The sequence below is a fragment of the Diadema setosum genome, chromosome 17 (genome assembly GCF_964275005.1).
Source record: "Diadema setosum chromosome 17, eeDiaSeto1, whole genome shotgun sequence".
Lineage (NCBI taxonomy): Eukaryota > Metazoa > Echinodermata > Echinoidea > Diadematoida > Diadematidae > Diadema > Diadema setosum.
The window spans coordinates 20,807,741-20,824,013 of NC_092701.1; the positions used below are offsets into that span (position 1 = coordinate 20,807,741).

The window sequence follows — 16,273 nt, forward strand, 5'->3', positions numbered from 1 at the left end:
AGATGGCTGGCTAGCCCATACCCAGTCAGCTACGTTAAGCTGGTCTTCCATATGGGGTCCAGTTGGATGTGAGGTGGGACCACTTTACCGGGTTAAACACCCTGCTCTTTGCAATGATGAATGAAGCGGGATCTTTTACGTGCATGCATGAGTTGTTACTCTCTCATACACGGGACCTCCATTTTATGTCCTATCCGAGGGACAGAGTGTTTTGCCTCTTGCTAGAGGGGAGTTATGCTTATACACAACATTGCTCAGTCCAGACTCGGATTCGAACCCGGGCCCTTATATCCTGTACATATGCAATGTATATAATTTCTTTGATTATTTGATGGAAGTGAAAATAAAGTTGAATCTGAAATCTGAATTTGAATCCTTAGGATCGTGAGGCAGACGCGCTACCGACTGAGCTAACTCACCTCCCTCACCGTGTAGGCTTGTTATAGCACATTCCATTTATACAGTCCACCGCACCTCTCCATTTCTATTGATTTGATTTGATTTGATTTGATTTTATTGGTTCCTGCATTATGTCATTGCTCATGCAGATACATATACATATATCATATACATTGATGGTACCATACATATAAATGGATATACATAAACATTAATTGCTAACAAGGTAAGTTTCTTCATTACCTTTAGAATGTACAGCAATACAGTTTCTTCATTGCCTTTACAATGTACAAAAGAACATATCAGTGATGCAATGAATAACGCAGAAGGGCTACAGCTTAAGCATTGCTTGATTTGCATGCAGCCCTCGTACATAATACATAACATCAGGGGGAGGGATGACTTGCGTAGAGATGAGGAGAGGTTTGTCTGCTTTCGCTAATACACAAAGTTAGATCACCTTGATCACTGAATAGCAAAGCATGGCAAAGTGTTTTCTCACCGAGGTACAGGTGAACAGTTACAGGTCATAGTCGGTTACATAACATTACGTAATAAATTCTGAACGGCGATAATTCAACGAGGGAATTTCATATACAATACAATTGCAATGACATTATAAGATCACTGATATCCAGGGAGCAGCATTGTCTTTACAGCTTTCTTGAAAGAATACATAGACTTTAAAGTTCGAATTTCTGAAGGAAGAGAGTTCCAAATATCAGGTGCAGTTTGTCTGATAGATTTCAGAGCCATCACCGTTTTAGGATTTTGTAGATGAAATTTATCAGATTGCCTTGTGGGATAAGAGTACAGCAGTAGTCCCATATTAGCACATATCCAACTCAAAGAAAAAAAAATAAGATAGCAATATGCTTCATTTACGATCGACTTTAAAAAATTTCAGTGACAGTCACACCTCACTGACAGACTGCACGTTCATGTTTGCGTGCTTCAAAGGCCGGACCACACGCTTTAAACGTCATCCTTTCATACCAGGTTACACCCGTCAATTTTTCTACCACAGTAATTAATCCCACAGTGGGGACCATCGAATGCATTGCCCCATCCCACACCAGTCAGAAGATGATGATGAAGAAGAAAACGAGGAGAATAATTATAATTAAAAAAAAAAAATGTTCCGCAGTGCCTGCGACAGTACAATGAACCCCCAATTGGAAATTATAAAGCTTACTGAAAACAAAAGGTTAACATGCTGTTATTTTACGCTAGAGTTTCTATTGATATCTGTATTCAGGATCTTAAGGCCGTGTCACACCTTTCCGGGCAAGCCTTGGCTGCGACTTGCGAAGAACGATTTTTATTACCCGGAGGTCCCCGCAGATGACCCGCACATGACAGTACCTAGCACGTATTTCACCCGTAGTCGCCCGGAGGTGCGCACGCAAAGCCTTTTTACCCGCAACCATGCTCAGGCCCTGTCACACCTTTCCGGGCAAGCTACACGGGCTTCAGTTGTTGTGTGTGGGGATTTTCCAGCATACCGGACAATTTCTGAGGGCGGACAAGGATTTGGGCGAGTTTTGCATGTGTCTTGCTTGCTGGACGCGTTCTACTCAAGTTCTAATTGCGGGTATTCTGTGTGATAGGTAGACCTGCGTGCCAGGCGCGCAGGGGCTGACAACTCTGAAGGAATGGCAGAAATCCCACAGAATGTCGTTATCTTGGCCGCATACGGGGACTGCGAAGTACCTGCGTGGGAGCTGCCTGCGAGGTGCTGCCGCTAAGGGCCTCCTACTGGCGTTCTGCGTGGACCTCTGCGGGCAATCCCCGCGACTCTCCCGGAAAAAAATTTGGTCATGCTCAAAACTTGGTTGCGGGTAAATCGGACTTGAGTGCGCGCCTCCGGGCAACTAGGGGCGAGATACGCGCTAGGAACTGTCAGGTGCGGACCATATATGCGGAGAGCACCGGGTAGCAAATTTGTTTCCCCGCAAGTCAACCCGCACAACTTCCCCAGATAGTGCCTTAAGCATGCTCAAAAATTGTACCGAGTGAGTCGCGGGGTTCGCCCGCAGAGGTACACGTATAACACCAGTAGGAGACCCTTAGGCCTACCTGCAGCACCTCGCAGGCAACTCCAACACAGGTACTTGGCAGTAAAAAAAAAAAAAAAAAAAAAAAAATCACGCGTGCTGGAAAATTCCTACTCGCAACAAGCCTGCGTAGCTTGCCCAGAAAGGTGTGACACGGCCTTTTCCAATGACGTCTTTCGGCGACCGTTCCATCACATGACGAGTTTTTAAAGCTGTCCGTAGAGTTTCATAGTAGTCCATTTACTGCAATTTATGCAGTCGTAAGTTTCTACTGCTTGTTCTATTGAAAATATGGATGAAGTGTGTATAGGTCTAATGAAAGAGACAAACTAGGTATTTCTGTGAGGCGAAATTTGTTTCTGTTGTCTCGATTTTGGATGAGACTCGAGAGAAAGAAAGAAAGAATATTCATTTACATATGGCAGTATTCAATACTTTGAGTTAAAATTATGTGGTGCCGCACCGGGCTTGTATTGTATTATGCCGTCGTTTCCTTCTGTGGGCGATTATGTTCGAGATGCTAAATATTTCATTATTAGAATAATATCTATGAATTTCACTGCATTTCTTCACATGCTTTGATCATTGATCATCCCAAAATTAGGAAGAAATTTGGCATTTTGAGAGAGAAACAGGAATTTTAGTCCTTTTCTATAATGCGTTCCCAATTAGAGAATCATTTATGAATCAAGAAACAAAGAGGGTTTTGAAGTTTTACATTCTGACCCACCACTTCAACTAGCCCAAATAAAGGACTTAAAAAAGAAGAAGAAAATTTACACTGCCTCATTTTAATAGCGGAAACAATGAAGAGTAAAAAAAATATACAGTAATCTATACAGTTCCAAAATGAAGAATAATGTGGTAATGTTTCTCGGACTCGATGGATTTTTAACAAGCATAAAGTCGTATTATTATGTTTTAACAATCATGAGGGACAATAAATTCAGATAATTTTTCTTTTAATTTCACCCCCCCCCCCCTCTTGTCGACTGTGAAGTTCTCGTTTTTTAGGGAGGATACAGAAAGCAAACATGCAGAAGCCGTCGTTCAAACTGTGCGGACTGTGCCACATCCATTTTGCCCCGCTCGTAATGTCAGTACAAAAAGCATGCGATTCAAGGAGTACGCTACCCGCCAAAATATATCATGGCAAAACGTCACTGATGTAACAAGCGGAAAGCTCTCATCCTTCACGGTGAGACCAAAGCACCGAGAGTTCCAGGTCTGCGACCAGCTGGAACTCGTCATCCAAGCACGTAATGGTTTAAACCAGACGAAGTCTTACGGTGGGGACTACTTTCGTGCGAGAATTTTCACCAAAAATCAAACGTTCGCCGCCAGTTCGTCGACAGACGGAGAGGTGATCGACCACGACAATGGGACGTACTCTGCTCTCTTCACTCTCAAGTGGAGCGGAGTCGTCAACATCGAGGTCACACTCGTTCACCCCAGCGAGGCCGTTCACGTTCTCCAGCAAGTGCAAACTGAAGGATTCGTCGAGGCCCAATATCTCGGAGGTTTTCGGGTTACTGCGAATTCATCCCACGTAGAAGCTACTCTATGCGATTCTGCTTTACAAACACAACACGTGAGCTTACAATCTAAATTGTAACCTATTAATCTTTTCCAATTCCTATTGTGAGAGGATAATACACACAAAAATCAATCCACGCATCCATCCGTCCATTCTGATAGCAACGCCTGATGTTCACCTAATAAATATGTAAGGTTTTGCACATTTCATTTGTCACATTTCATTGTATGGAGCTTGACTTTGAGAAGCCGAAGAAAACAACGCATGTATTGATAGAACACATGGCACAACGTAGGCCTATAGTCGGGAAACTATCGCAGTAGTCAGTTTAGGGTTCTGCAAATAAGTCAGTCAAAATCTCCCAACGGCTCCGACGCTCATAAAAGTCCTGCTGCTTATACCCCAATTATTAATCACAGTGCTCGACCACGGAATGTGCTGGCTAGTTGCTCTATACTCTCTAAAAAAATCGAGTGAAAATATTCACTCTTGAAGGAGTGAATAAAAAAAAGGGAATTTAGAGTGAAATTGGGGTGAATTTTGAGTAAAAATGTTCATATTCACTCATTTTGGAGAGACCTCAGGGATCACTCGAAAATTTTGGAGTGATCCCTGAGGTCACTCTAAAACTAGTGAAGATGAATATTTTCACTCAAAATTTACTCCAATTTCACTCTAATTTCACTCTTTTTTTGTATTCACTCCTTCAAGAGTGAATATTTTCACTCGATTTTTTTTTTTAAGAGAGAGAACGTTTTTCTTTGATTCATGTCTCGTTCAGTATTCAATTCCCCTCAAAAAAAAAACCAAACAAACAAACAAACAACGACAACAAATAAGCTAGCAATCAAACAAACCAAAACACACGTTCAAGTTTTTGACATGAACCGGACCAAAATACACCACATACCATTCCAAGCGCGACATAAGAGTGCAGGATTGTATTATTGTCTATCCAAGATAAGGAACGTCGTTATCAAGGTATATAAATAAAGAGCAACATTAAAACAAACCCATAATGAGACTGAAACCAGCCTATACGTAAAATAATGTCATTGATTTGTTTGTATACGCGGGCTTTATCATTTCGCGCTCAACCGAACTGAAATGATTAAAGCGAAGTGGTAAATATTTCTTAGTGTAAATTATGGACGACTTGTTGTTATTTGGACGACTTGTTTCTGTTATTAAAATGCAAAAATTTGCCTCCATATGCATTTTGTTCTTGTGGCTTTACAAAAGGGTCCACTGTGTAATTTCACAGACGCCAACAGTGGATCTCCTTGGTTCTGTGTGAAGCCTCAAAACTTGTCATGTGAGCACTGGTTTGGACATCGCGCCCGCGGATCTCTAATGAAGGAAACTCGATTTAATGACAAGCATAGCATACAGCCTTTCAAAAAGTAAGAAATAGTGGTCTTCTCGAGTCCGTAGTTCAGGGTACCCTTCCGATCAGATTTGTCGTTTGAAGAAGAAAGTTGATGAGGCATTTGATAGTCCAAATTCTTCTTCTATTTTATTTTTGAAATGTAGCCCCCCCCCAAAAAAAAAAAATAAATAAATAAATAAAATGATAATAATAATAATAATGAAAAAAAAATCAGAATTTTTGAACTACTTATTTGATTTTCCTCAAACGTATTTTCCACTGGCAGTGACTGGTGTATTCTACAAATATTGACGCATTCATTGAATCATACGTATTTTTTTGTGAATTCCCATTAAAAGGCAAATATGATTATAGTATGATAGATTTTATGAGAACCTGACAAACTTCGGAGTTTGATGAACTCACTTGATTTATGTTTTTATAAACGATTTTATACATGTTGCCATTCTTCATTTTTTATTGATTTTACACCATTTGATAAAGTCAAACTGATCAAGGACTTGCATTTCACATCAGATCGGTGGATCTGACATGTCGGAGATGAATAAAACCAGTTTGTAATTCCAATTTGCGCATGAGCAGAAGAAAGATGATTTGTAAATTAGGCATGTTGATTTCTCATGTATAATTCATGATTATTACACGTAAACCTTCAAAAAACCACATCCGTCTGACGACAGCAAGCCTGCACGATATATTTGGAAATACCTGATACTTGATACTGTAATCCCTCCTGCCGCTCCATATGTACAGCTGTATATATATATATATATATATATATATATATATATATATATAATACAAAACCATGAAATGTTCCGTTCTAGTCATCTGGTCTACACGCAAGTTCATTCTTTGTTTCATTGAAAATGAAATAATTTGTATAAATTGCTACATCGGGCAATGAGCTTATGCATTATGCCATTTGGAAGACGAGCTGTGTGCCCAAACAAACCTAAAATAAAACAAAAGGCAGGTCGTAAATACCAATGTGCATGACATGAGCTGAATCATACCAAAGGCGCGCAATTTCGTTCATACATCATGTACATTCGAATTGAGGAGCATATCTCTATGAATCTAAACCCGTGAGCATGGGTTCGGACACTGTATGATTTTTTTCTACTTCTTTCACTGTTTCGCTCTTAAATTTCAATGTAAAAAAGAAAAAATGACGATGAGGATTTTTTTCCACCTAATTCTGTAAGACCATAATTTGAATTTGCTTTTATATTTGCAGAGTTTGTGAAGGGATTTCCGGAGACGTAGCGGCAGTAAAAGTAAATTCCCAAGAAGGTAAATAATGGCTGGGTATCAAATAAGATCTTGTCACTAGTACTTTGAAAGTACCAATGATTATTGTTTCTTTACATTGTTTTCACTGAGCAAGTTAATGCAATCACGTTGATGTCAAACTTTCTGTCAACAATTATTTCAGACGCGATACCGACAAAAAGAAATACAACCCGACATAATTATTTTACGTTATCCTGTCTTGTTTCATGGCGATTCCTGTACAGTTTACCGGTCTTGATAATTGTATGTTATTGACAGAATTGTATGTTATTGTCAGAATACGTTGTCACACAAGAATTCTATTACACGGGATGAAGATCTCTGACACGTCGTTATATCCTACGTGTGAGGGACTTATTCTACACAAGATAAATAGCTTTTCAAATGGGTTTGCACTCCTTTGATGATAAGTTCCATGAAACTGCTAAGACACTTTCGGGTGTTTGTACCTCTCCCCTCGCGTAATCATGTCATATTGAATGTATTCTACATTTTTAATGTATCCGCGGTAGACTGTATATTGTGACAGTTTTCTATCTAGATCTTAACCATTGCAATAATACTGAACCATTACATATTCATTGGTTCTACAAGCGTGTTATTATTATGGAGTAATGATAATAAGATAGTATCGTAAATAAAATTTATGTATAAAATACATGTCTGGATATAGTGCATACATCAATGTTTTCAATGAGTGAACCTTGCTGTCGTTAGTTGTTTATTTTTTCTTTATTCTCATACAATCGCCTCGCCTGTTCACTTAAAACTAATGTAAAACTTCGTAATATATTGTAATGGCATATATAGTTACATATTACAATTGATTCATGTTTATCGTTCGGATATTGAAAGTGAAAAGTTCCTTTACAGCAAAAAGTCCGGCCCGAGCTGATGTTAAATTTTCGGTGCTCATTTACGGTGTTAGATCTAACACCTTTGGGTGTCATTTCAAAATATAAAATGATATTGTTTTATGAATAGTTTTTTTTTTATTCCTATTCTTCTTCTTAATTTTGAACTAAAGCAAGACGATTAAGAATTTTCCGATAAAGTATTTGATTTTTGAAAAAAAAGAAGAAGGTGTGAACACATTTACACCACAGTATAGTTGGTGTGGTCACCTATTGAAGCTGGATGGGTGTTTTACCATTGACATTAACACCAGCAATATCAAATCAACACCATGCTGTGTCATTGTTGAATTACCACCAGCGCAGTGTAAAAAAATCACCACCTACAGTGTCAGATTAACACCACGAAGTGCCATTTGAACACTGGTCAACACCATCACAACATACTTTCTACACATGTGGTTATGGTCCTCCATTGGCACTTGATCGGTGTTAGATTTAACACCCATGGTGTTAAATCTAACACCAATGTTTTTGCAGTGTTGTGTAATGGTACTGAATTCCACTGGTCACTGGATTCACTTTTCATAAACGGTGAAGAACAAACAAGCCCCACCTCACCTTCCCCATTACCTTTGCATAATTTACTAAAAGTAATTTTTGTTTAGAAATGAATTGGATGTATTATTCATTGCAGTTTTGTGATTATCTACCAATCACCAATGTTAGGGGTGAGGGAGGTGAAAGACGTTATGCCATGGACCAAACACATTATCTTAATAGACCCTGTCTCAGTTTTAAATCGATCCTTCTCTGTTAAAGGTATTTCCTCGGTGGTTCACCCCGGCGTACTAGCTCGACTGCCATCTTGCCATCCCACTGCTCTTGGCAGTCAAGCTGAGGTCGCTGGCTTCTACTGGGGAAAGTACTGGTACTCCGGCAGCTGTAAGATTCACCAGTTCTCCGCGAAAGGAGCGATTTCATGCCTTCAAAACAAAAGCGTTCGTTTGCTCGGGGACTCTACTATCAGACAACTCTTTGAATATTACGTCCAGACAGTGAAACTGAAGACCACCATTTCGAAGAAGTTGCCCTCTTGGTATATCGGACCGATGGAGGTGTTAAAAAATAAATACAACATTGACATAACATTTCGATTCCATGGATATCCGATCGGTCGAAGAGGTCATTGGGAGATAGTATCATACATTGATTATGTGGTTAATTTCTTGGATAGTGTCCGTGACGACGAAAATGTAACTGTGATAGTGTTGGCATTGGGGGCCCACTTCACCAAACACTTGCCATCCGTCTTCGAGGCTCGCATCCAATCCATCGTAGGCGCCATTCATCGTCTACGTGAGAGAAGTCCTCAGACTCTAGTACTGTTCAAAAGTGGGAACACTAGAGAGCACAAAGTTTTGGAGCACTACCTAACGAACAGCGACTGGGCTACGAGGGACCTAAACTCGAGATTGAAAAGAATCATCTCAGGGGAAAATCACGTGGGTTTCCTTGATGCCTGGGATATGACTAATGCCCAATTTGCTGCACATAATGTACATCCGCCACCGCCGCATATCGAAAATATCAGCAATCAAATGCTATCATATATTTGTCCAAAAGCTTAAACAGGGCCCCGTTGATAGAAACTTTGCATATAAACGCAGCTCGAAAAATCAAAACGCAAGTCCCCTAAATCGCTTTAAACGTTTTAACGTTTAAACATTTAAACGCATGAAGGAATGACTTGCGTTTGATTTCGGACGCAAATATCAAACGCTACCTTGATGAATCAAATGTAACTTTAAACGCAAAGTTGCGTTTGATTCGTAATTGTCGATAAAGCTGCTGAAATTGTAGCAGAAAAAGGCGTTGCCACCACCAATATGCTGATATTTGTTCAACAAAGCTGTCTTGAATTCTTTAAAGTGAAATCAATCGCTAAAACAATGCAGAAATTCATGTGAAGGTTAATTTTCATCAACTACAGACATGTAGTCCGTTGATAAGTTCAATGCACTGTTTCTACCGTACGGAAGCGAAAGACCGCACCTCTCCCCCCTTGATCGTCGTCTAACGAAGATACCATCGCATTCCACTATGCGCCTGCACGATGATAGGTGTGCGTAGCTAACTATAGCAGTGTTCATACAGATATTCATTGTACATGATACTGAATTTTATACGTGTAATGCAGAATGTAGGCGACCTTACAAAGACATCCCCGCGGCATTGAAATCATACTTTTTCAATCGTGATTAACGATTGGTTTTTTTTCCCCTGCAGCATAGTATCTGATCACCAAACTTGTGTAATAACTAATAAAGATCTCGTACTTTGCACATTCAAGGAATTATTCGAATTGTAAACTTCAAGCTGCAATACATGCGATCGTAAAAAATTCTTGCCAACGAAATCGCCACAGCTTTATAGATTATCCCAGTTTCCGACTTATCGGTTTTAACGTCATATCGCAGAATGTGTTTTTCAGGGACTGAAGTCAGCATGAACGTGAGTTTATACTTTGTACACGTAGGAGAGTAGATCATATCACCGAACGCTTTTTTTTTTTCGTGGCTTTGAATTCCGTACTCAGAGGATGAAATTTCGGCTAAAAATAACATCACTTATTCACAGACTCCTGAAAATTACGAATTCAGCCAACTTTTGCCAATTGCTTGCTCCAGTTTTTAGAAAATATGCTTCAAACATACCCCACTTTAAAAAAAAAAAAAAAAAGTTGTCTTTTTGCGCGGTGCAAAATCGCATTGTAATACCGGACACGTTGTTCGTAATGGAATAATCGACGTCTTTCGCACCTTGTCCTTGCACCAGAATCGCAATTCATACCCACGAATCACCGTACACATTCCTACCGAGCGGACGACAAAGAAATAATCGGCACATGACGCTCAAATTTCGTATTTTACTGTAAAATGTCTGACATGAACATTTCGAACAGTTCACGCGATGAAATCATGTGAAAATCGACGTCTGCTTCTAAACTAGCGTTTTTCACATTTTCTGTGTAGCATTTTTCGCGATTTCCGGTCCATACAACGCTCTGTGAGGCTAGTCTACGAAGCCCTGCGCGTATTCGAATGCCATCAGTACGCAGAAATGTACTATCGGTGGTGCATAAAACTGGTCACGATTGCATTCGTGTGTGCAAAGCGTCTCTGTGTATGTTGCGCGTATGTTTTGATTACGTCACCCCTCCAGACATAATGCAATTTGTTCAACATAGTCGCTGTTATATTACATGGTTGTACGTAATTGGCGTCATGTCATGAAAATATAATGCTTCTCTTCCTTGTGACCATGGTCACGTGACAGAATTTTGACCAATCACACATTGGTATCTTGAAAGGTCATATGATATCATCAGAAATCGCATGGCCAGTTGTCCCCGCCCACAAATTAAACGCTTGACCTAATTAAGTTTGCCAGTTTAAATGAAAACTTTCTAGTCTAGTTCCTGCTATTGTTTCGTGTATTTGTTACTCTGTCTTTCTAGTGGGCTTCCAAACTTGTTTTTGTTTAAAACTACTACTTATTTATTAATATTCTGCTCCAGAGGGGCCCCATTCTACAAGCATTGTATTTTCAGTGGGTCCCTCTATCAAATCTATGTCTCACGCATTGTATATTCTTGTTTTGATCACTTTACTATTCATTACAATGTATCACTACTAAGGTTTCGAGATACTGTTGCATACTCTTTCATTTCCATTCCTCTTGTTTACCTTATTCTGTGATTTGAAGAAAAGGGATATATATGTGTTTTTTTTTCCCGAAAGATAAACTCAATTTGAATTGCATTAAAAAAAAACAGTGATTACTTTGTATGATTTAAGCTATTTTCCTGTTACACATAATATATGCACAATATAATTACACGCGCACTTTCCATAGAGAGCGGCTTCCAACAATAAACAGAAAGTTTTAATCTTTGGTAAGGGATGATGTATTGGGGTCCCGTTGCAAGAAAATATGAATTTCATATTAATTTGTTACAAACCTCCCTAAATGTGTATGAACTTATCATTGTGTGTTTTTTTTTATTCTTATCCGTCGTTCATTTTGTAGGGTACACGGCGCAGCGAATAGTCCTTGCATCAGGTTGTAACAATGTAATATTAGTCTGAACTTATTTTTTTATAAATGTTAACAATCATGTTGTTAAGTGACATATATTACTACGTTTTGAGTGATCCACGTATTACAAGTCATGCTTTTTAGTGGATCACTCCTTTTTTCCATCCTTTTCGGTCAACTCTTCAAAGTGTACATTGATATTCTCAGTTATTCTGCTTTGTTTACATTTCATATCTTATCATAGTATAGTTTACTGTTGATCATTATGCATTATAATCAATTAAATAATTATCATTACATCATACTATCAATTTTCTTTTTCAAATTGATTAAATAATGTGATGGTGTGTTGCATACTTTGTATTTTGTTGTACTCTTTTGTTGGATGACGGATGGAAAATAAATGAAATTGAACTGAAAAAAAAAAACTTTGGAAGTTGGACTGTATGGTCAGCTTTATGCACATGGCGAATGTCTACTTATTCATGTAAAAACAGCATATTTCATTAACATTGTATTTATATACAAATACGCCATTATGCACACATGTCATATAAACATTTGAAATATAATCACACGTGTTACATCAAAGTCCTACTGGCGCTGTTTGTAAGCAATACAGCTAGTCGCACGAAATACAAGGTACGATTGGTTATTCATGAGTATGTATCATCTTTCATTGAATAAGTTAAAAGTGGATATGTAGGATGACATGAAGGAATGGTACTAAATTATTAATGTTATCATTGTTTCTTAGGTAAATTTTTAATGCTGATGATTTGCCGCATTTGGCGTCATTTTAAGAATCGTTCTTCCAACGCCCTAAGTGACATTAAAGTTGTAAATCTGGTGCTTCTGATGTAGCTGGTTAACTCCACACTATTCTGAACATCCGTACAATATTGCACATCACTGAGAGCCACCGTACGAACTCATACCGCTCAGACATAGTGACGCCAACAATAACGGTACGGCACCAGACTGGCAGTGGAGTTTGCACCACTATGCCTAGGCAACCCCTACCATCCACTAGTATTGGTATGCGATGACGCCGTAAGCACTAGTGCTTGGTTCAGTCAAGGAGGTATGCATACCTCCTTCGTGGTTCAGTTAAGGCAAAGAGCAAATGGGGAAAAGGAAATATAGATTCTCGTTTGTTTGTTTGTTTGTTTGTTTGCTTTTTTTTTGCGGATCATAGAGGCAAAAGGGGACAAAATATCAAAACACTATTGTTGCAAAAATTGGAACGGGGCCTATGCGTGTTTTCCCCTAATAAGGTCACCAACACAGATCTTCTGCACCCCAGTTGCCTACATAGATGATGTTGTAAGATCGACAGAAATTGTACTCATTGTGTATAATAACACAAAGGTTTCAAGTCTAATGAAACATGAAATGAGGCATGTCCTCAAATGCACACAGACACAGATTCGAAAAGAAATGGAACTATTATTAGACTGATTAGATGTCTTCGACATGCTTTGTCTGATTGTACTTGTCATCAGACGAGCTCATGTATATTGGATCATGCTTGGGATGGACTACGGTGGGCCAGAGATTGTCAGCTTCTAGAAACGGACACTTCTCCCAATCAGTCCCTTCGTCTTCAGATGAGAAATATCAGAAAATGAAACGTTGCGAATAATGTTATTCAATTCAACAACAAAAGGTATGCCACATATATTTCCAAAACTGAAATATTTCGTTTTTATTTTATTTTTTTTTTTGGTCAGTTCAGGATCATGGAACTCTCGTTCCGCAAAACATCTTGTAAATATTTCCCAGTTTGTTCTCGTATAGGGTTGTTTTGATACTTTCTTGAGGGGATATTTCAGCTTCAGCTCCTCTGAAGCTCACTGGAACAATTTTGTACCAAACATTTCTATGATTATTGTTTAGTCAAATATAAAAACGACCATGCTCTGCAAGCTAACGTCATTAAGTTTATTCATGGTTATCACAATTACATAGGGACGTATTCTATCAAAGATTGATTAAAAAAAAAAAAGGATACTACAAAATAAAACCGAAACAAAGAAAACTATAATCTTTGTCCCTTAAAGGTTTGGACCACAAATCTAATTTTTTATATGCGTTATCATCAAGTCATTAGTACTTCAGAACTTGAAAGTTCGTGTGTCTTTTCTCCAACTCTAAGAATTAGAGTTCCTTTCATAAGCTGTGTATTGTAAAGGTAAGTAATTGAGAACTTCCCTCAGAATTTTAAAATGGAAACTGCAATCCGGAGGTCTCGGGTTCGAATCCCGATGGAATCCCATTTTCTTTGCTCAATTTTTCATTAATAAATAACATTAATTCTGGTCAGTTTTTCTGTTTGCGTTTGTTACATGCTCAAAAAGCCGCATCACTTCGGTGATCCCTCGCATTTATCCCCAAGTTGAATTATCCTGCGGGTTTATGCCAGGTTCAAGTGTGTACGTGTGCGTCACACACAAACACACTGCTATAGCTTCTGAATATCCGAGCATTGAGAATTTCGGGTTTCTGGGACTAACACTGAACTAGGGCTTTCTATAGCTCACTAGGTAACATAGTGTGACATAACACACTGTGTTTCACACTGTGGATATCTATCACAGTGTGTTTTACTATGTGGCAACACTATGACTGTTCCATAAGGGTGCACCTGGACATAATAGTATTGTTAGCTATCCAATCATTACGTCCAGAAGTAAAATGGGAATAAACAGTCAAACAAACAAAGATTTTCAATTTTTCGGGGGATTATTAAGGCAACTGAAGAATACACCATCTCTAAACTTTGTTCTAGAAAAAAAACAACAACAGCACGGTAACGCATGTATACGCATTGGCATGTTTCTTCCACTAGTGTTCATTTTGTACATTATCGGTCTTCCTACTTCAAGATTCAAGATTCAAATCATTTATCATCATGCACGAAGGCATAAAAATCTTTTCAACAGTCTCCATTTCAAAATTCCACATATAAAGGAAAATAAATATATATATTATGTATACATAACTGAAAGGCAAGTAACATAACACTAAACAAAGTACATCAAGTACACGTATTCTAATAATTGAAATATTGCACTTGGTCCCTGCACATGTACATGTGTAATTGTTCCAAGAGATTCTGGTTTCAGCAATTTATATCAGTAGACTCAGTTAATGAAACTCAGTTAAAGGACAAGTTCACCTTCATAAACATAAGGATTGAGAGAATGCAGTAATATTAGTAGAACACATCAGTGAAAATTTTGAGGAAAATTTTCGATGCAAAAGTTATGATTTTTTTTTTTTTTTTTGTGTTGGAACCGCTGGATGAGGAGACTACTAAGGCTTGTGATGTCATATGAGTACAACAGTATAAAGAAAATATAAAGAAAATTCAACATATTTTCACTTTTTTTTTTCGTATAATAAAAGAGTACTTGACTTGCCTCTTTCTAAAGGCAATGGGAATAATATTACCCATAACATCATATGTCATATCTTCGTTATATTGTTGTACGCATGTGACATCATACACTGCAGTAGTCTTCTCATCCAGCGGTGACTGCACAAAAACTTCAAAAATTCATAACTTTTGAACGGATTGTCCGATTTTCCTCAAACTTTCAATGATGTGTTCTACTAATATTGCTACATTCTCTCAATCCTTATGTTAATGAAGGTGAACTTGTCCTTTAATAAAACAAAAAGCACGCATGGCTCGGGACCCCACCCACCCAACACTCAAAAACAATACACGCACACCCATACACACCCATACACACACACATACACACGCACACACACACACACATACGCACATACACACAAACACATCCGCACCCATACACGTCTCATACACGCCCACACCACAAGTGTACATACCCCTACACATATCCATACCCACAGCGTCAGTGTGCGGCCGCGCACCCAAAACACCGATACATATCCACCCACTGCAAAAGCATATACACATACACATACTCAGACAGACAACATAGACACACACTTTAGGGCTTTTTACACTTGTAAATTTTTGCTTAGCCCCGGACCAACGGTGGGGCTTGGGGGGGGGGGGGGGCCTTAGCCCCACCGTTGGTACGGGACTATCCGTAGCCCACTTTCTGTTTACACTCGTTTTTGCCAAAGTGGGCTAGCCCCACCGATAGTACGGTACTATCTGGCCCTGCAAAATAGCAGGGGTTAGCACCGCAATTGCGGTGCCAAGCAAGTGAGTGTAAACAGAACGAAAAAATAATCCTGGGCTAAGCGACGGAGACAAAGTCCGACCCTCACTGACCAATCAGAAACGAGGTAATCAAGTACTGCCGGTGCGTGCGTGTACGTGTACAGTACACAGCGTAATTATGAATATTCATGTGGTTTGGAAAGTCCGGGGCTAAGAAATACGAGTGTAAAAAGGTCAGTTTTCTCCTTAGCCCCGGACAAGAGATAGTACGGGACTAACTGGCGAGTGTAAAAAGCTGAAAAAAAAAATTGGTACGGGACTAACGATAGTCCTGGGTCAGAGAAAGTCCGGGGTTAAGAAACACAAGTGTAAAAAGCCCTTTACACACCCGTATCAAACTTCCTGTCCCCGTGTCCCAAAACATGCGCGCACATGTCTGCATCAACTGAGAAAAATGCATGTATGCCCAAATGT

The 16,273-nt window shown here is 39.0% G+C and overlaps 2 protein-coding genes across 2 annotated transcripts in view; both read left to right on the forward strand.

Moving 5' to 3' along the window:
• The window catches only part of LOC140240516 (NXPE family member 3-like), a 32,049-nt gene extending 26,649 nt beyond the window's left edge, over positions 1-5,400 (forward strand). The window contains exons 3-4 of the mRNA XM_072320283.1: positions 3,457-4,047; positions 5,236-5,400. Coding sequence (XP_072176384.1) covers positions 3,457-4,047; positions 5,236-5,400 — 756 coding nt within the window. The remainder of the gene's footprint in view (positions 1-3,456; positions 4,048-5,235) is intronic.
• Positions 5,401-8,285: 2,885 nt separating this feature from the next.
• On the forward strand, positions 8,286-9,164 carry LOC140240517 (NXPE family member 3-like). The gene has a single exon (XM_072320284.1). The coding sequence runs from the start codon at positions 8,286-8,288 to the stop codon at positions 9,162-9,164; it is 879 nt and encodes a 292-aa protein (XP_072176385.1).
• The last annotated feature ends 7,109 nt before the right edge of the window (positions 9,165-16,273 follow it).